This window comes from Neomonachus schauinslandi, chromosome 7 (assembly GCF_002201575.2).
Source record: "Neomonachus schauinslandi chromosome 7, ASM220157v2, whole genome shotgun sequence".
In the NCBI taxonomy this organism is placed as follows: Eukaryota; Metazoa; Chordata; class Mammalia; order Carnivora; family Phocidae; genus Neomonachus; species Neomonachus schauinslandi.
Window position 1 is genome coordinate 47,863,159 of NC_058409.1, and position 20,887 is coordinate 47,884,045.

General features: G+C 43.7%; 1 protein-coding gene across 3 annotated transcripts in view; it reads left to right on the forward strand.

The window, feature by feature from the left end:
- The first annotated feature begins 248 nt into the window (after positions 1-248).
- The window catches only part of MAST4 (microtubule associated serine/threonine kinase family member 4), a 542,918-nt gene continuing 522,279 nt past the window's right edge, over positions 249-20,887 (forward strand). For all 3 annotated transcript variants that reach the window (XM_044916860.1, XM_044916859.1, XM_044916861.1), the window contains exon 1: positions 249-631. In XM_044916860.1, the coding sequence (XP_044772795.1) occupies positions 269-631 (363 nt within the window). In that variant the 5' untranslated portion in view covers positions 249-268. The remainder of the gene's footprint in view (positions 632-20,887) is intronic.

Here is a 20,887-nt window from a genome sequence, read left to right on the forward strand (position 1 = left end):
GGGTTGTGGAACGTAGAGCGCGGACTCGAGCTGGCTTGTCCCCGCGCGCGGGAGCCCCCGTCGGCCGCCAAGTCTGGGTGGCTGGTAACTTGGCGGCGGTCTCCGGCGGCCGTGCTGCGGCCATGTAGTCGCCGGCGGGGCTCCCCGCAGCCCGGGAGCGTCAGCGAGAGCGACCCGGAGCCGCGCAGCCCGCAGCTTTCCCTGGAGACGCTGAGTGCGCGCCGCGTCCCCGCCGCCCCTGGGGCCGCACTTTGGGCGCGAGAGGGAAATGGGGGAGAAAGTTTCGGAGGCGGCGGAGCCGGTGCCTCGCGGCTGCAGCGGCCACGGCCCCGAAGCTCCCGCCCCTGCGGTCGCCGCCGCGTCCTCGCCCGGCGCTTCCTCGGCCGAGTCCTCCTCGGGCTCAGAAACTCTGTCGGAGGAAGGGGAGCCCGGCGGCTTCTCCCGCGAGCAGCAGCCGCGGCCGCCGCCGCCGCCGGGCGGCGCCGGAGGTGCCCGGCCGCCCGCCGCGTGGGCTCCCGCGCGCGTGGTGCTTGAGCTTGGAGTCTGTGCGCCGCCGCCGCAGCTCCCCGGAGGAACCGCGCCACCCGCGCCCCGGGGCAGCAGCGCGTCCCAGGAGGAGCAGGATGAGGAGGTGGGCCCCGCCTTCCCCCGCTCCCTGTCCGGGTCCCGGCTGTCGGGAGACCTCAGCTCTCCGCCCAGCGCGCGGCTGGTGGCAGGGCGCACCGGGGCAGGAGGAGTGGGAGGGACCCCAGGTGCTCTGCCCCGAGGCCGGGGTGATGGCAGTTAGGAGCCTCCTGGTGGGTTATTGACTTCCCGTGGCTCTTACCTCCGTGTGTGTGTTCAGGTGCTGGCTGATAGTGTGCTTTTCAAGATGTCAAAGCAGCAAACTCCTTAATGTCTGTATCTGCTACGGTGGGTCTGGGAATGCATGTGATCGAGATGCCTAGCTTGTCCCCACAACTAAGAGCTCATTTTCCGAAGTGGGCGTTGCTTCCCGCCGAAGCTGTCGGGCCAAGGGGGAGTGTGGTGAGGGGATGGGTGTGAGGGGAAGAGATGGTGTGTGGGTCCTGGTGGACGAGTGGGAGCAGTACCCGCCGAGTTGTGCGGAGGCGTGTCAGTGACGCGGGCCTCCCGGGATCCCCTGCGGGTGGTTTTGGCTGCTCCGCGCAGCGTCGGTCTTCTGAGAGAGGGGGACTCTCAGCTCTCCGTCCGCGGCGCTGATATGCCCGCCTGCAGCGCCCATTCGGATTGTTCCGGGGTGTCTAGATGCGTACTGATCGTCAAACTGGATAGAGAACCTGTCATTTCCTTCGGGGGCGGGGGAGGGGGGCTGTGTCCATCCTGGTTTCTTGGAAGAACGTTCTTCCAAAACTTTTGGGTCGCGTCCCGACACGTTGAGCATATGACTTCGGTGTCCTCTCCACTGCTTTCCTTGTTTTTTTGTTTTTGTTTTTGTTTTTTCCCGGCCTTTGGAGCACAGGAAGCATAGGGTTCTTCATTATCTTTAAGATTGTTTTCTTTGGAGGGTGGTTGTGCGGAAGTCATCTTGGTCAGGCAGGGTTATAAATAAAACATCATTCTAACATAGACTCCTTGTGAAGTTAATTCTTCAGTACCAGAATCCTATTTTTCTCCTCTCCGATGGGGTTAGCTTTAATAAGTAATTGTCTTTGTCTCGCAGAATAAGCAAGTTGAGGTCAGTGTCCTGACATTGGCCCCCAGGGACCTCAGTCTAGACGCAAAGAGTGGATCTGGCACAAGGTGGAGGAGTGAAGTTCTCTTTGTCAGGTCAATGGCTAGCCTTCTGACAGTAACCCTGACTGATTTCCCAGTGACCAGGAGGATTGTAAGGATCCTGGACAGGTGTCTGGAGACCTTTCTAGAACTGTCTATGCTCCTGAGTTGTGAGGCCTTGGGTGAATTGTTGCATTCCTCTGGCGTTCAGTTTTATCTGTAAAATGAGGGGTTTGAACCAGTTAACTTCAAGGTCAAGTTCATTTCCACATGAATACTTTTTTTTTTTTTTTTTTTTGCTGATCAGGAATTTAGGATGAATCAATCATTCAGATTGATCCTAGGGACAGGATGCCAGGAGTTAAGCTGAGTGCCACACCTACCACAGAGCTGTCAGGGTCCCTCAATGGTTGCGTCTCATTGAAGATGCCAGACATGTGCCAGGTGTTACCCTGTGATACTTGCCTCAACTTTCAAGAGGAGCACACTTGTCATTGGGCAGCTGGGGGTAAGCCCTAACTCAGTGATTTACCAGTGGATTCTCATTTAGTGTTGTCATTAGTAGAAAAGATGCCCACTGTTTTCTGTGTAGCTAGGAGAGGGTGCTTTGGTGTAAATGACATGGTCTTGCATATCTTGGGGAGGGGGGGAGTAGGGAACTTCTCACTTTGGATCCTGATTCTGTAGCTGATTTATTGCCTGGCCTTAGAGTGACTGTGTTTGACTTTCTTGGAAGTGGATATGATGATAGCTTATTTCACAGGCAATGCAGTGAGGACTGGTTGATGGAAACACATTTTGGAAAGTGGAATGACTAAATAACATTGGTCAGTATTTGTGAAATCTCAGAATTGGATGTAAACTGATACAGTATTGCAGTTTATTGTGTAACTTACTCTGTGGCAGGGGTTACTGGAAATTATCCAGGAGTGGAAATCTTGACTTGCTCTGAGGATTTTAAAGTGCAACTGTAACTGTGGAGTTTTTACCTCCTCACGAGTACAGAAGTAAGAGTCTTGGTGAAAGGCCTTGAAGTCCAGTGCGCTTTTTCTGTTTTGTTTTGTTTTTTTTTCCCACAGGTGATCTTATGGTGCAGTGATATTTTTAACTTTTGAGGGGATTGTGGGCTTCCTTGAGAATCTAATGTAAGCTCTCCACCTGCTCCTAAGAAAATGCACATAGCTATAAACACCGTTCCAGAGGGTTCAGTCAGTTTACAAACACTAAGTTTAGTGCGAAGACCTGGGTTTGTGTCCCAGCGCTGCCACATTAGCCAGATGTGGGATTGTGGACCATTCAGCTCATGTAAGCCCTGGTTTTTGCACCGTTAAATGGGAATAATAATGATAAGAGTTGGACATTCTATACATGCCATTTAATTTAATCCTAGCACAGTATCTAACATGTAGCATTATGTGCTAAGTAAATATTAATTTTTCAAGTTAATTTGTGATGAAAATTTTGTGAAATGGAAGTATGAACTTGGGCTGGCTTGTTATTTTTATTTATGCATAAATAACCTGCTGCTTTGAGAGAACCTGAGGCTGTGTCTGTTCAGGTTATTCTCATTTTATTAGCATAAGCTGGGAAACAGATTTTATTTGTATCAGGTTGTATTATGGCAGGGCAAAGTTAGTGTAATGTTAGTTATACTACAACAAGGCCCTGAGTATAAAGCATTAAAAGGCTTAAGTGCAACCCATAAAATGGGAAGAGGTTCATTTAGATTTTGAAATTGTTACGTCTAGCTTGGGAGAGTCCTTGCTTTCCAAAGTGTGTTTTTTCTTTTTACAGTAACTTACTGCGTCACTTGTTAAAGAACAGCAAAATTCTAGTATGTAGTGTGCAATTTCGGTGCTAATTTTTTTGGCAACCTTGTTAAAGCTGATTTGAATATATCTAGTAGTGTCTTGTAGTATTTTGTATTTTATCTCACTATCAGTATGTGTGTGAACTTACTAAGGATTATTGACTTAAATCAGCCCTTTACGCTTTTGGTGCTTAAAACCAATGGTTTAAGAAGGCACGGACTGTAGTTCTTTTGTACTTAAGTGAAATACTGGAGAGTTAGAGATGGCACATGTCATTTGGTTTAATAAACTGCATCTCACTCCCTCTGCTGCTTTCTTAAGCCTGTGCATTTGGAGTCTGTGGGTTTTGAGGGGTAGTGGGCTCCATCAGTCTACAGTGATCTAGATTGGAGGACTGTTCCTCTGATCACATTTCTCAGATAGACTTTTAGGCACTTTGCCCTGTCCTTTCCCAGAGCAACTGGTGATGACACTAGTGAAATACTCAGGTGCTATTTGCTGTTTCACTGAACTCCTGGAGGGCAGGGATTTTGTTCCGTATGCCTAGCACAGTACCTCTGGTACGTTAGTAGGGTCGCAGTGAATATGTGTTGAATGAATAAGGAAAAAAATGACATCTTTGAAAATAGTTGTGCATTTGATTGAAGGGTGACTGTATGTGTATTCATTTGTTTTTGTCTATTGTGAGTTATGCTCAGACCTCTGTATCTCTTAATAAAAATATCTCATGGATCCAGGTTTTTTTGTTTTTGTTTTGAGAAGGGGAAAAGGGGGAGGACAGGGCAGAGGGACAGGGAGAGACTCTCAAGCAGGCTCCATGCCCAGCATGGAGTCTGATGCAGGGCTGGATCTCACAACCCTGAGATCATGACCTGAGCCGAAATCAAGAGTCCAATACTCAACCGACTGAGCCACCCAGATGCCCCAAGATGCAGGTAAATTTTGAACAAAGCTAAATCACTGAGGTTCTATTCAAAATAACCTTTGAAGGGGCTTGTGTATTAAGTCTGCTTTTCACAGTGTATATTAGAACTTGAAACTTTGAAGGATTCTTAGAATGGCCAAAAAAAAGTCTTAGTGGTTGAAAGGATTTTCAACTTGATATAAAGTGGCTCATTTATACTCTGTGACACTAAAGGGTTGGTTTTGTTGACCTAGGTTGGGAAACAGTTTCCTGTGTTACAGTAGGCATGGTTATGGGACGTCTTTGAACTGTTCTATTAAGTAGTGTTTGAGTTTGAGTACTGCTTTTAGCAAAGTTGGGGTGTGTGTGGGATTCCTGCACATGATAGTGATGTAGCAGATGAATTTCTGGTGTTGATTGGTTGAGAAAAGAAATAGCAAAAAGCAACCATGGATTCAGTAAAGCTTTTCTTCTCTCTCTCTCTCTTTTTAAGATTTTGTTTATTTGAGAGGGTGCATGCACGTGCGAATGAGCATGGGGGGGTAGAGTGGGGGCAGAGGGAGAGGGAGAAGCAGACTCCCTGCTGAGCGCAGAGCCTGACTCAGGGCCCTATCCCAGGACCCCGAGCTCACGATCTGAGCCAAAGGTAACCGCTTAACCGACTGAGGCACCCAGGCGCCCCTCAGTAAAACTTTTCTTGAGTTTGTATTTTATTAATCACAGCAGCTACATAATTTGAACAAAGGTAGTACATAAATCTTGGTGCATTTATTATTTAGTCTCCTTTTTTGGCTCACTATTAGAGTAAGAGAGCCATGAGTTCAGAGAATCAGTAAAGGAATATATATTGCATGAGACTCTTATGAGGCACCGGCCTCAGCTATGTATTCCCTCAGACTTAGTGGATACTACGTATGAATGAATCCAGAGAGTGGGTGAGACAGAGATAGCTTGGATCTCACGAAGCTTCTAGTGTAGTTGGGGGAGATAGTCCCTAAACATACAATTATTAGTTGGTTTCAAAGGTGATAAATGGGTACAGAGGAGCAGACTGTGAGGGAGTGTGTCTGTATCGTGTAACTCATTCAGTCTGGGAGGTGAGAAGTGCCTCACCGAGGAGGTGATATTTGAGCTGAGACCTAACGGATGAGGGGGAAATAGCTGGGAGGAGGGAAGGGGTCAGAGCGATGCAGAAAGCAGGAGGCTGTGAAGCAGGAGAGAGTATGGTGGGTCTTTAGGTTGTTTTGCATGGAGGAGGGAGCATAGCATCAGATGATGCTTGAGAGAGATGCCGTAGGTCATCCAGAACCTTTTGGACTTCATTCCAAGGGTACTGAGCCATTGAAGGATTGAATCAAGAAAGTGGTATGATAAGATTTGTGTTTTGGGAAGGTGGGAAGCATGAAGCCCAGCTGTTGGGAACTGCTTGTGTAGCCCGTTTAAATGTTTCAGGGTTGGAGTTGATGACCTAGAAGAGGGCATCTTAATAAATGGTGTGTACGTGGAACAGGGGGCTCATTCCTGGTAGTTCAGGTTCTCCAGGTAAACACATGGGACATATCGTAGAAGAAGAATTTAGCTCTTCAAGAGATTATGGTAGTGTGAGTATTAATGTTCCTTTTCACTGTCATGTTGCCTTGAGCCTATTATTTTCTTGGAGGAAAAACTTTATTAACGGGAATGGTGACTGAGAAGAGGGCCTTTCAGTTGTTCATTTCCACAGTAAATTGCAGGAAAACATTTACCCAAGGTGAATACAAGGTGAAATTGCCCTGAGATTGTATGAGCTTCCCTGTTGATGGGAAGTGTGGTGTTTGTGAGCTAATACACACTATGAGAGTCTAGCTTGTTTGCTTGCATTTTTCTAAAGGAGGAAGGGTCAGCATCAGAGAACTAAAGACTGCCCTTTCCACCTCTGGTCTGAGGTATTCTAGGGAAAAGTCAAGTATTTATATTTTGCCACTGTTTTACAGTGATAAAGCTATGTATGCCCTCAGACTTAGTGGATACTATGTATGAATGAATCCAGTTGTTTCTCAGTTTGTCCCTTTAAGGAGGGATATGGAAGAACTGTAATATGGAGTGCAAACATGATAAGCTGTAGAGAGAGCTTGTTAGAAAATTTCTCACAGGGACGCCTGGGTGGCTTGTCAGTTAAGCATCTGCCTTCAGCTCAGGTTATGATCCCAGGGTCCTGCCTGCCACTCCCCCTGCTTGTACTCTCTCTCTCTGGCAAATAAATAAATAACATCTTCAAAAAAAAAAAAGAAAAGAAAATTTCTCACAATGAGGAGGATCCATAACAAGGTGGCTTGGCATTGGAGAAAACTGAGTGCAGTGTATGCATATGCATGCATGGACATTTATATCTTAGAAAAGATGATTATGCTTTTTAGATGGAAGAAACCCCATGCCATTTATAATCACATTATCACAATCTGTAGTGTTGTCTGGAAAGGGCTTGTCCTCCTCTCCTTCATCCCGTCAAGGCTAGCAGCCAGTTTTTCTCTGCTCTAGGGGTCAGGGTCAGTAGTGCCTGAGGGTACAGAATAACGACATTAGTTCAGCCACTTACAGATTGTGTGACTTTGGAAAGGTTATTAGTGCTGAGACTGCTTCCTCATCTGTAAAATGGGCATGACAGTGTTCATTGCAGAGCGTTGTCATGAGAATTAATGAGACGTTTTATAGAGTCCCCAGCATGATGCCTGGCACATAGTATGCATTCTGTAATGGCATTTGTTATTACTACTGAGTATGGAAGAGCTGGTTTATGCACGATGTCCACACCATAGCCAGGAATAATTAGAAGCCTAGAGGTCCTTTCCCTGATGGAGTATGCTACCAGCGTGTTTTGTTGGTAGACCTCACAGGCCCTTTCATTCATGAGTGGGTAGATATGTAACATAGCTATCACTTTTAATTTCATAGAGCATTTCTTATAATGTACTAACAGGAAAGCTTTATGGTGTATGGTTCATTAACCCTTCTATTAAGATACTATCTCTCTTTTACTCATGGAACCTGCTCTTAGTGATCATTTATTAAATAATATCCTAAAAGACTCTATGCACGTAAATTACTAGCTGTGCCCAGGGATTTAGTCAGAAGGCAGCATGTCAGCCGTGTAGAGAGGCTGGTGAGATGACCATGAGCTTAAGCGTCATAGGTAATGATTTGGAGGCTGAGAAGGGAGTAACAAGACACATCAAATGATTTTTCTGGAAGCCATCTTTGGTTCATATAAGTACAAGGGTCAGGTGGGACAAGGCAGGTGTTCGATGGGCCACCCCAGTTTCGCAGAGAGGAAATCTGTTGGAAGTGTGATAGTGTTTTTAAGAGTGCAAGAATTCGTGTATGTAAATTGTGGCCTCCCCTCCCCCCCCATTTGTTTTGTCCCTTTGGGGGCAGTGTAAACATGTCAACCTTCAAGGCAAAAATAAAAATAATCTCAGAGCACTTACCATATAACTCAAAAGCTGGTGCAGGGACTGCAGTTTGTTCTCCTCTCACCAACTTGTTGTGCTGCCCTACGTGCCTGTTCAGGTTGCTATTTATATAACTTTGCATTGTTCAGTTCAGAGATTCTTGTTCTCTTATGTTTCCAATATTTTGTCTGATTTTTTTTTTAATCTGGTACTGTTGTTTTGGGTTCAAGCATAAGATTCAGCAGAAGTCTTATCCTCAGCAGCTTCTGTGTACTTGTCTCTTTCCCTCTCTATGTCTGTCTGTCTCAGCACACTCATCTTGTTCATAATCCCTGGGAAGGATAGATAGGAGAGAAAATTCCTCTCCTGAAGGCGAAATGTTGGTTCAGGACCGTGGTCAGCGGCATACATACAGTAAAGTCACACTTCAATGTATAGAACTTGTGTGCAGTTTCTGGTGGACTCTCCCACTTCCCTTAATGAAGAGCATTCACTGCTTATTTAATGATTTGAATTCATAACTGTCTCACATGTGTCTGTGAGAGCCTATGAATTTGTACCCTAAGCTTGTACTCTTTTGCCAGCCCATCAATTCCTTTCTTGGACACAGTCGATATAATTTTGATTATGGTACTTACTTCCACTGAACCTTTCAGCCCAAATGGTTTGTACTGATATTGGGGGCTGGGAGGAGGTAGAGATGTGGGAGGGAGAGATGTGGGAGGGAGAGTGGAAATACTGACAGATTGGCTTTCTTTTCTTAACTAATTTCATAGGCTATCATGTGGAAAATGAAAATTTAATTTTATTCTTGACTTTGTAATTTAGTGGTATTTTCAGTGGCTGGCAAGCTCACAGGTGCACCTTATTTAGTTTGGGTAGTGGAATGTACATTAATAAACTCACATCAGATGTGGGTCTTTTGACCTCTGTCTTAGAACTTGGTCAGTTTCTTTTTTTTTTTTTTTTTTAAGATTTTATTTATTTAGTTGACAGAGAGACACAGCGAGAGAGGGAACACAAGCAGGGGGAGTGGGAGAGGGAGAAGCAGGCTTCCCGCCGAGCAGGGAGTCCGATGCCGGGCTCCATCCCAGGACTCTGGGATCATGACCCGAGCCGAAGGCAGACGCTTAATGACTGAGCCACCCAGGTACCCCTGGTCAGTTCCTTTTTTGATAAGCTGAGAAGGTAGGTATGTAGTTCACTCCTGGCTGATGATTTTGTGCCTTTCTATGCTTGTTTTGAAAATAATACCATCATATCTCTGGCTTCTGGTGTTAACATTTGTTTTTTAGGCATTTCTTTAGGCAGAGATGGATATACCTTTTCACTGTAGGAAGAACTCCAGTGCATTAGCAGTGGAAGGAAAATAAAATTGGGTTAGAATTGGTTAAAATCTTATGTCACTGTACATGTCATTGGGACGTTGATTACATAAGTTACAAATTTAAAATTGCTTCTTAGGGTAATCATTGCTACCTAAACTACATTAAGGTGTTGAAATGGGATGCAGTGGTGATGAAATCTGTTTTGTGTATAAAGGTTAAGGGATTATTTCCACAAACAGCTTTTTTATGAATAAATCATATCTGTTAGGAGGGTGTCTAGCTCCTACACACGTAACATAAACTCAGAAAATCTTTTTTGTTACTCCCTTAAGTTTTAGCTGGAGTGCTTAGTTGAAATCATCTGAAGCTTAATTGATATGGTTTGAGGCTTATTTGAAGTCATCATCACCTCAGGCTTGTTTTAAAAGGGCAGCTGTGGGGCTTCTCCCTCAGGTGCAGCCAAGAGGAGGAGGGGAGAATTGCTCCAGACAGAAGGGCTGCCCGAGATGCTTGTTTGGAGACCGGTCACCATTGAAAAGTTTGACTAAAAGAGAACTTCACACTCCCCTTGCATGAGTAGAGTACCTATCAGGAAGACTCAAGAAAAGGCTGTCCTTTCATTTTTGTGGCTCTCTTGTGACTAGTGAGTAGAAGCTTGGGGTTAAATTGGTATGGCTTTAGTTTAAAGATTGATTGTTCTGTGCATCAGAAAGCTACAGAGGAGGAGAGGCAAATGGCTTGTCAAATAAGGAAAGACTACCTTCTCTTTGCTCTGTGTATTGGTCCTTCAATTTATGTATCTATTGTTTGAAATACTACTTTTGTAGATTTTATTTAATGAACCACTTAATGTCTTTGGAATTTCTTGGTGTTTTGTTCTACAGATATTGACTAAGTTACCCTCATTAGCTGTTGACTGCTGGCTAGTAAGAGAAATAGGGTCTGAGTGGTTCTAAGACCTTTTAGGACTAGTTTTAATCTGTGGTGATGGATGGCTTTTAGACACGGTGCAAAATTGCTATTTGAAGAAGAGATAAAATGGAAATTACAACCTGGAACTCTCTTAATTTTATTAAAAAGTCAATATCACTTATTTTCAGGAGTTGGACTGTTGAAATTTGAACATTTCCACCTGGGGCAAGCTGAGGGTAACAGTTTTAAAATTAGGGAATAAGATCAGCTGGGAAGAGTTACACCTGTAGAGAAGCAACTTGACATTTTGGCATTTTTTCTTCCTTCCCCTTCTGAAGCGTGGCTGTTGGAATTTTAAAAAGAACATGACAAACCACGTTAGTTGGAAGATTGTAGTAAACCTTCAGTTGAATAGAATGTTTGGGTGGAAAGCCTTTTTTGGTTATGAAATTGTAGGCTTCACCAGAAACTTAAAAGCTCTTTTTGTTCTCATTTTGTTTTCCCTATAATGTCCTGGTGTGGTTTCCATGCCTTACTATTCTGTGAACAAGGTACTTTTTTTTTTTTTTTTTTTTTTTTAATGATTTGACATCTTGTCATGCTTTAGGGCTCTCACTTTGGGCATCAGTCATCTTCGAAAACTATTGAAGGTGTGAAAGTGTGTAAGAGGAGGTAGAGGATGAGGATAAAAGTGCATGCACTGTTCATGAAAGTAGGTATTTTCTTTTTTAAACTTTAAAGGTTGAAGATAGCTCATTATGTTGTACATGTGAGACTAATGTAACATGTGCCTCAAGTATACTTAAAAAGTTGAAGATAGCAGGAGAAGTTCTTTTTCCGAGGGTTGTGCTGCATCTCTTTGTTCCTGGGTTATTCCAGATCTTGTCTGTACTGTTAATATTTGTACAGGACTTCAGAGTGTGCGTAGCCTTTTCTGATTCTTCATTTGTTTTCTCCTGCCCATTTTGTACAGTTGTTTTGTGGTATCGTTGATAATTAATCTCTCTCCCCCACTAGATTGTGAGTTCCTTTGAGTGGGAACAGTGTCCAATCAAGTCAAATCCCTGCACCAGGAACAGTGCATGGTGCACAGTGGACAATAATATATTGCACAGAATTGCATTTGAGGCATATTGTGTGTCAAGACTTCATTCTGAGGGTTTTACATGCATTTATTCATTGAACTTTTACCAGAGTCTTTTAAAGTTTAATAATTCAGTTGGTCCACACTACCATGCTGTAGCTGTAGTGAAGTGACCTCGATGTTATACACTCTGCATTCCTTAAGGTCCCAGCCTCTTGATCCTCTCTATCCACGAACCTAGCACAGAACCTCAGACGATGTGACAGGAATAAACGAATAATCATTAATGAAAAGACTACTTAGCAGATAGATCTCTGTGCCTTTGGCATGAAGAGTTTGGCTGAAGAGTCTGTCTGTAGAACTTAAGGTCAGAGCTAAGATTTAAAGCTCTGATCCTGAGTTTTAGGTCATCAGTTAATGGGCTGAGTGAGTTTCTACAAATGAAGGTTTTAAACTATAAACTGATTTTTATTTTCTTGTTGGCTTTGGGAAAGTGAATTCTGCTAGGATAATTTTCAGTTATTCATTACAATCACACTTGTAGCAGTAAGCCATTATTGGCCGCATGTTTAAAGGAATTATTTTAATTTCGGAGGAAATATTGATACTGAGCCTTAAAACATTAACAGTGATACTGGGCTGTACTCACTGGTGCTTAGGAAAATGCTGCTGTCGGTGGAAATTGGTTGCAGGAATTCTGGTAATTTTATGAATAGTGGCTGAGTATTGGTGGAGGCGTTGGAAGCCTGAACTCTGTCTTGGTTTCTTACTAGGTGGATTACAGCCTCTGTGATTTTCACGTGTGTTGAAATAAGAGGTCCTTTTTAGCTCCAATCTTTTCTTTCCCTCTTACTACAGAAACATTGGAATTTTAAAGTTGTCATCAGTATATAATTTGTTCTAGAACTCTTTATTCACATTTTTCTTTTGACAGGCTTTGTCACTGTGTTTGATTTGTGGATAGGCACCTATTCGTGAAAGGAATTCTCACAAAGACATTTTCTCTTAGATTCTTCCTTTCAGATTATGCTGACTTAAACACAGGAAAAAAATGTTTCATGTTCCATTTTTATTCATCTTTTAAAATTACTCTATGTTTCTGTCAGTCATCAGAAGAAATGGAGGGTACTATTTCTTAACTCCCAATCCCTGAAGAGGAGTTTAACTCTGGATAACAAGGTCAGTTTTGTATTTTGTTTGATGGTATAGCATACTGTTGCGTGCATCAGAAGTTCTACGGGCATCTCAGTGGCTCAGTTAAGTGTCCAACTCTTGATTTTAGCTTGGTCATGATCTCAGGATTGTGCGATTAAGCCCCATTTAGGGCTCTGTGCTCAGCAGGGAGTCTGCCTGGGATTCTGTCTCCCTCTGTCCCTCCCTGTGCTAGGGTCCTCTCTTTCTGTCTCTCTCAAATATTAAAAAAAGAGAGAGAGAGAGAAATGATTGTTCTAGGTGAAATTATAGAAGATGGTTTTTTGGTATTAGCTCCTGGAGACTCTGACTGCAAAATTGGGTCTTTTCCTTTAGAGCCGTCTGCAAATCCTTCCATCAGTGGCAGAATCTGCTTTTTATTTTACCCTGGGCTCCAGACAGAAAAGACTTGGTTTTGAAATTTTTTTGCTGCCCACAGTTAATCTCTTTGGGCCACATGGCACATCACAAGTCTATCATTCCCATGTCCTAGACCAAGAAATTGTGATTTAAAACAATTCTTTGATTTGGAAGATTTGTATGGTGTCCGCTCTACCAGGCAGCCAGGGCTCTCCTGCACTGTTCTAGCTCCTAGCTGCCCAGCCTCTGGAGTAGACTAAAGTTTGTTTATGAAGTTAAATCAGAATAAAGAGAATTTTTTTTTTTAACCAGTGTGCTAACTTGTATTTAATTTTTTTTTTTTTCAAGATTTTATTTGTCTATTTGACAGAGAGAGACACAGCGAGAGAGGGAACACAAGCAGGGGGAATGGGAGAGGGAGAAGCAGGCTTCCTGCTGAGCAGGGAGCCCTGTGCGGGACTCTGGGATCATGACCCGAGCAGAAGGCAGATGCTTAACGACTGAGCCACCCAGGCGCCCCGTATTCAATTTTTTTTAAGAACAGAAGCTAGTATCTCTAGCCTAAATTGTTAGTCTTGGCGATCAGGGTTGTTTTATAAGTTTGTTTGAAAGTCCATTGTTGGAACTTGGCGTGTGAAGTCCCATACAGATGTAGTTTTAAAGGGTGATTGGGTTTCTAGATTAGCCTACAAAGCAAAATTAACCTACAAACCACAATTAACCCCATAATGAATGGGCTACTGGGCGCGAGCCTCTTTTCCGTATAGTGTTGGGGGCAATATAGCAACTTCTGGAGGTGGATGCTGGTGGCACAAGGAATTATTGGTGTTATTTCTCAACATCTGCACATAGGATGATCTGTGCCCTGCCCTGCCGGGCTTTCTCAGGGCCCAGGTGAGCCAGGGTAGAGGGAATTCTCACAACTCAGCCTGTACTCTGGCCATGTGGCAGCTCTGGGGCTCCTCCTGGAGGTGTGACAGTCACCCTCCTTTGTCCTAAGGACACCTTCAGGGATGCCCAAGACTCCTTCACATGTGGGGGCAAATCATTTGAACCCTAAGCAAAATGTCACTGGTAGCTTTCAGTTCATTTCTAATGGGGGACACCTGTGAAGGCCAAGAATTTAAGGTGGAAGGTGGTTACCTCAGAAAACCCATCAGAATACCTTTTAAATAAACCAAGTACTACTAATGGAAAAAATTAAAACTGGGAGGCATTTGTCCAAAACATGTTTTCTTTGTAAATAAAATTTCGGTGTAGAGCAAATGATGGTCAGTCTCTCCCTCAGCAGCGGACACTCTTGAATTTCCCCTTGCTTTTTCTTTTATGTTAATTCCCATAACCAGATTTATCATTCATATATACATGAGGTTTTAAATAATTGCCACACACCCTCCTTCTATTGGGGAACTTGCATGTAAAGAAGTGTTTTTAGGGGCCTCTTTGTTTTCTGAACCTGACTGTGCGGAGACTGAGGAAGGGTCTCTGGCTGCATCATTCCAAGGAGAAGATGTTTTTGTTCAGAATGTTTAGAGCTGTCTGCTTTCTCTCTCCCTCTGTCTACCCTCCTCTCAGGAGGGAGTTAAAGCTAAGTGGTGGAATTAGTGCAATTGGTTCTTGTAAAGAGACGGTGAAGGCCCCATCAGCGTCGCTTACAGCTAAGTTCCACCAGTGGAGACGGCTCCATCAGAGACTCTCAGTGTCCCTTGAGAGACTCTCAGTGGTAATTAAAGGGAAACGGAAACACAGATTTTTAAAAAACAATAAATACAGGTTTACCAAGTGATTTCATAATGATAGGTGTAAGTCCTGCCGAGAAATGTCAGGGGGTGCTCACTTTATACTCAGGAAAATCCTGTGATCACTTGGGCACTGTGTTGAATTGTTCAGATACTATTACCTGCAGTTCTTAGGAATTTATTTTGACACTTAAGGACATCTAAGGATGTAAATTTAATTATTGCTGCTGTTCTCTCTGTGGGCTTAGATGAAAAGTGGCAGATTATATAACAGAATTACCATTACATTTTTTTTCAATCTTCTGCAGTCAGACTGATTTGACTTTGGGGGTGGGTAGCTTTCCGTTTGTGGGTAAAACAGTTGCTCATTTAGGATGTATTAGAAAACTAGGTCCTGTTACAGTGGTGTTTTCTGGGGTGGGGGGTTCATTTTAATGTAAACTTGTAGGCTGGAGCTAAGAATCTGGTATTATCCAAGTAAAGGGCTGGTGCCTCTCTTTCTTTCCATTGCCTTTTAGCCTGTACTTTCAGAGGACAGAAGGGGAGGAAATCCTAGTTGGCTGGATGGGTGGACACAGGATCCTGGGATGTCGCCGTGTTACCTTAGCATGTTGTTTTGATAATAAGTGCTGGCAAAGGTGGCCTTGCAGGTGAGGTGTAGGACTCCTGCCTGGTACCCAAGCTGCTGCTAACCCTTCTTCTGGTGGGTTGGATCTGGTGTGCAGGTGCATGTTGTTTCTCTTTGTCAGGTCAGTAGGTATTTATTGAATTCACTTCTTGGAAAGCTCTGTGGGAGTTGACAGGTGAGAGGGAAGGGAAGGATATACAAAAGAAATTTTTAAAAAATCTGGTCCTGCCTAAAGCAACACACAGTCGGTTTAGGAGACGGAGCATACGTGGAGTGAGTTGACTTGAATGTGCACAGTGCACTATGAACAAGTGAGGATGTGATTCAAACTGAAGGTGGGTCAGGGGAGGGAAGGAAGTACAGGATCTACCTGATGGGATTTTCCTGAAAGAGGGTTTTCCTGGTGCCTTGAAGGTGAAAGTCTTGGAGACTCGGAGAGGAACAAGTTGTACCAGATAAAGGGATTTGCTGTAACAGGTAAGTTCACTAAGTATAGTTGTGGTCTTAAAGTCTTTTATTTTTCTCTTCCAAAGTAATAATATTGAGAAGGAAGAGGAGTTGGTAGGTTGGTTTTTCCATATATTTATGGTTAATTCTTTGTGCTTGTGTAATTTAAAAATGCTAGTACAAAATACTACCAGGATTGTAGTATTTTCCTTAATAGTTTATTTATAGCTTCAGAACTTTCTAATCAAGATTACTTTTTTAAAGATTAATCTTTCCCTAGATAATTAAGCAATGTTTACGACACATACTGTTTTAGTCACTATGGTAAGGAACTTTGTGTTTTTGTTGGTGAGGGCAGAGTTCAGGGAGAAAGTATGTTTGGTAAGAATTTACCAGGTAAGCCATCTTGGGTACTATCTCTTGAGGATGGCACTTTCCTTGCTTTGGGATATCTTTCGATTACTGATTATCTGAAATCTGCCAAGTTTAGAGCAATGATGTTTTTGGCCCAGCTAGAATTTCAGACACTCCCTTAATCTTTTTCTTTTTTTTCTTCTCAACGTGCACTTGGAAAACTTGAAGAAGTTCTTAACCTCTGGGTCTCTGGCAGGAATCATGCATGGCCTGTGTCAGAGTGGGGCTCCTGACATAACTGAGGATTTGACCTTTGGCCACGGTAACCCTGGATCTAGGAGCTTTTTGAGACCTCCGAGCCACGTGGGCTTGTTTTAAGGCCTCAGCATCCCTAGGCTAGCTCGTTTTATGAGGCAGATCCTGTGATTTCATAAGGTAATTTCTCCAGGCCTGTCAGGGTAGCTAGTTCCCAGTGTTGGAGGTGGGGAGGAAAGTGAACCTCCTGAGGATAAAACCCACTTTCTATAAAACTCCTGGGACTTACTGTCTCCTTCAGGATTTTGCAAGCACAGGAGAAAATTCCTTCCCCAAAGAGTTAGGGATTCGGGTCTACTGGTGTGGGGATCATGTGTGATGTGGTGGTTGCTTGCAAAAGCCACACTAAATTAGAAAGTAAGGCAGCAGGGGTACTGGAGAAAGTGTGTATAGCGTGAGTGAGGGAAACTTCCTGGAGGTGGTGCTATAAAATGGGCAAACCAAGGTGGGATGATAAGGGCAGTTGTGCTTTAGTAAGTCACATCGAGCTCCCAAATGAACCTACTTTTAGCTCTGTTCTCTCTTCTCTGGCCCAGAGTGTCTTACCCTTCACTCTTCCCTCAGGAAAAATACCTAGGAAAGCAGTCTCCCCAGTGAGTGTCTGGCCAGTTGCATGAGGCCTTCAAAGATTCTCTGTCCCAGTTATTTTTAGTTTAACCACAAGGTGTTTTCTGAATTTGTGAAATTTGCAATTACAGCAATGCTATTAATTTTAACTCCTAAAACTATTCCCTCTTTTTATATACTGCTTGCCGATACCTGGTTAATGCATGAAATGATAGAGTAGAAGCTATCTCTGTAAGACTGAGTTGCCTGGCCTGGGAAGTCAGGGAGCTTATTGGTCCATATTAAAATGATATTTGGGATCTCTGGAAGTCTGGCTTTTGAGGAGAGTGGTGATAGATCCCAGTCTTTGTTTTCAAAGGTTAGTCTGTCTTACTGGAGGTGTTCCCTACTAGAGAACAGAAGCCCATTCAAGGAACCCTCAATCTTTCTATTCTTCGGGGAGCAAATTCCTCCTGTTCTTTGAGCTGGCAAATTTCTTTTGGGCCAAAAAGGGGCGGGACTTTGTACACCTCCCGACATGAAGGTGCTGCTCAGACAGTGGTTTGGGAAGAGTAGGAACCTCGTTGTCCACATTGAGGGAGAGGTCTACAGATCCCTCCTGCTGGGACATGGTGGGGTGCTTCTACTGGCGATCTGTTAATCTGCAGCATGTTATGCTTTGTTTGGGGTGGGGGCACATGTTGATTAAACCTGTGTCTTGCTCTGCTTTTCTCTTCTTTGGCATTTGAAGCTGGAACTCAGGTAGTAGTAATTTCTTGCCTTGCAGATAGCTGCCTGGCAGAAAACCGAGGTAGTTTGAAGTAGATGTTCTGCTCAGTCTCTTTATAAAAAGTCTAAACCTATAGAATAGAGAATGTTGACAAGCCTCTTGTGGTAGAGGTGGTTTCCCTTAGAGAGCAGGGAGAGCGAAAGCAGATTTCCTTGGATGGGAAGGGAGCAAGCTTGGGATCCTTGATGATCTTGTTGGCAGCATGAGGGCAGGGAGGAGGTCACTGGCCACTGGGTGAGCCTGGGGAGCCTGGATTTTAGACATTGGGTTTCCTGCCTTGACAAGGATTCTGGTACCCGCTGACAGGCATGGAATCATAAATGTGTTGGATTTCAGGGCTCTCAGGGTCTGGTTGGCAACAAGGATTCAGTAGTGAGCATAATAGGCTTACCTTTGTGTGACTTCCCAGGAATGACTTTGAGAGATCAGTTTTTCACCATGGGCCTTGGACTGAGAATTAATTTGATTTCAGGAAGAGACTATTTTTTGTACATCTGACTTAGTTAAGGTTTTATACCTGCTGTACCCACAAGCAAAACTTGGGTTCCTGAAAGTGCTATAGCCTCATAAACTTAAAATTGTGGCCCTGCCATTTGTATAATTTGACTAAACATTAAAGTAGGACCATCCAGACAAATAAGGTACCTAGAGCTTTGTTTCTTTCCACTCAAAGGTCTTGTGCATCCTTCCTTCCCTCCTCTTTGCCCACCCCCAGTGAGTCGGTGGCTTCTTACATTGGTCATCACCCATAGGTCTCTTAATGCGTTGAGCTTGCTGAGTTGTAGTGTCTTCAGCCATCACCAGACCGCTAGCTTCATGGGAGTGGAGACCCTGTCTTGTTCATCTTTATACTCAACAGCAGCTGCATCCCAGCGTGCAGGAGATCTTTGAGTAAATAAATGCATGGAGGGAAGTTGTGTAGCTAAAGAGAAGCTGAAGCTCTGTAATGAGGGACAGCGCTGAAAGACATGTACTTGGGGAACTCCAAGCTGGAGTCTCCTCACCTTGCGTTGAGGATCATGGGTGGTATGGGGTGTGAATTTCTCATTTATTTTGTGTCCCCAGGGTGAACAGAATGGAATTCACAGAAGAGATGATTAAAAAAAAAATTTTTTTTTAAGTTTTAAGTGTTGTATGTTCAAGTTTTATGTCAGAATTAGTTTCTAGAAGTCTGGCACTGCTGGTTGGCCAGTTGTCACTAATTAGGCAGAACTGCCTGGAATAAGACCAGTTCAGCCTGGCTGAACATCTGAGTCCATTGATTTGGGGCCCCTGGTTTTCTCCCCGTGGAACTCCTGAGAGGGCTGGTCCAGGAGAGGGTGAAGCCCAAGGCCTCTTTGGAGGTGAAGCACTTCATTTCTGGATTGACAAGTTTTGTGAGGCCCTGGGGAAGCCAGGGTCTTGCTTTCTCAAGCTCCCAAGATGAGCAACTGGCAGGGACTTCTGTGTCTTTGGATATGGGCTTCCATCCCCTGAAAGGGCAAATGTTTAAAGATGTATGTATGTTAAAAAAAAAAAAAAAAAAAAAGATAGTAGGAAGGGAAAAATGAAGGGAGGGGAAATCGGAGGGGGAGACGAACCATGAGAGACTATGGACTCTGAGAAACAAACTGAGGGTTCTAGAGGGGAGGGGGGTGGGGGGATGGGTTAGCCTGGTGATGGGTATTAAAGAGGGCACGTTCTGCATGGAGCACTGGGTGTTACACACAAACAATGAATCATGGAACACTACATCAAAAATAAATATATATACATTATATGTTAATTAATTGAGTTTAAATAAATAAAATTTAAAAAAATGTATGTAAAAGCAGATTCAGGAAAGAAGACCGAGACTTCCTTGTGTTAATAGATGGTAAGTAGTGCTCCTTTCTTTCCTTTTACTAATTAATTTCCCTGACAGTTTTGCTGGCAGCTCTTATCCACAATTGGTTGCTGAATTGCAATGCTCAATTATCTGTGTAATAACACGCTATAAAAACATACAAAGCCAGGAAAAAGTGGCTTCCACCAGAGAGGCTGAGCCTTGAAAAGAGACACCTTGCACATTCACATCTGGACTGAAAGAAGAGCATCAAATCTGTCATTAATGATTTAATGGACTCAGTTTCTTCCTAAAGGTAAAAGGAAACATTAAATTTGAGTATGAGGTACTTAAATTATTTTGAGCATAATCAGAAGCAGGAGCTCATTAAAATATTTGGGATTTCTGATGCTGTTCATTTGAAGTGGTGTTCCATGGCGATCTTGATGTTGATAATGCAATTCAGCCTAGGCTTTATTGAAGGCCTACTGTGTGCTGGGCACTGCACTGGTGATTTGCATACATTACTTCTTAAAATTCTACCTCTAGCCTTACTAGGAAGGTAGGGATATCTCTGTCTCATGGCTATGGAAAGTGAAGCTCACAGAAAAAACTTGCTTACAGTTTGTCTCATACCGAAACCAGTGTTCCTCCCCACCGGGGGTCAGTAAAAGCAGAAAGGAGCTTTTTTTTTTTTTTTTTTTTTAAAGGTTGTGCATAAACAGATTGACCAATTTATTTTGACAGTTACTTAACAAAATGTAAAAAATATGTAGAATGGAATTGTTGAGTCGTCCTTGAATTCCTGGCTCCTAATACTGTGAAGTAAAAGGACCCTTTGGTTCTTTTAAGCCACTAAAGTTTGTGGATAAAATGGAAAACACAATAGATCACCAGCTCAAACGCCATGGTTCTTTATTTTCCCCTTGCTCAGGATGTTCATCCTCTCACGTAATGTGCCCTCTCCCCACACAGTACCTGCAACCTTCAGGGGAGTGTACTATGTAAGCACAGATGTGGAAAGGCCATTTACCAATAACAGAAAATAAAACACCAAACCTACAGAGGGAGAAAGACAGTGTTTGGGAAATCCGGGAGCACAATAAGCAAAATAGGGAGCCTGTCTTGTGGGCAGTTGTGGTTGAGTGGGGAAGTTGGTGCAATGGTTGGTGCAAAAATGGTATTTTTGGTCTCTGCTTTGAGCACATTTGATTCCCCTGTGGAGCTTTGACATGTTGGGTTCAACTAGGAGATCCTGATTCCTTGTGCCTGGGTTAAAGGCTGCCAGGTGGTTCTGTGAGTGGCCAGTGGTGGCTGTAGAAGCATATGGGCTTTGCTCCCTTTGGCTTGCAGAGAAAGGTGATGTTGGCTGCCCAGTGGCATTTACCGAGCAGGAGCTGTGCTAGATGCTTTGCGTGCATCATCCTTTTCATCCTCCCTGGAAGTCCATGAGGTCCAGGGCCGTAGCCACCTTCTGCAGCTGAGGAAACAGGGGTGACAGAGAACTGAAGT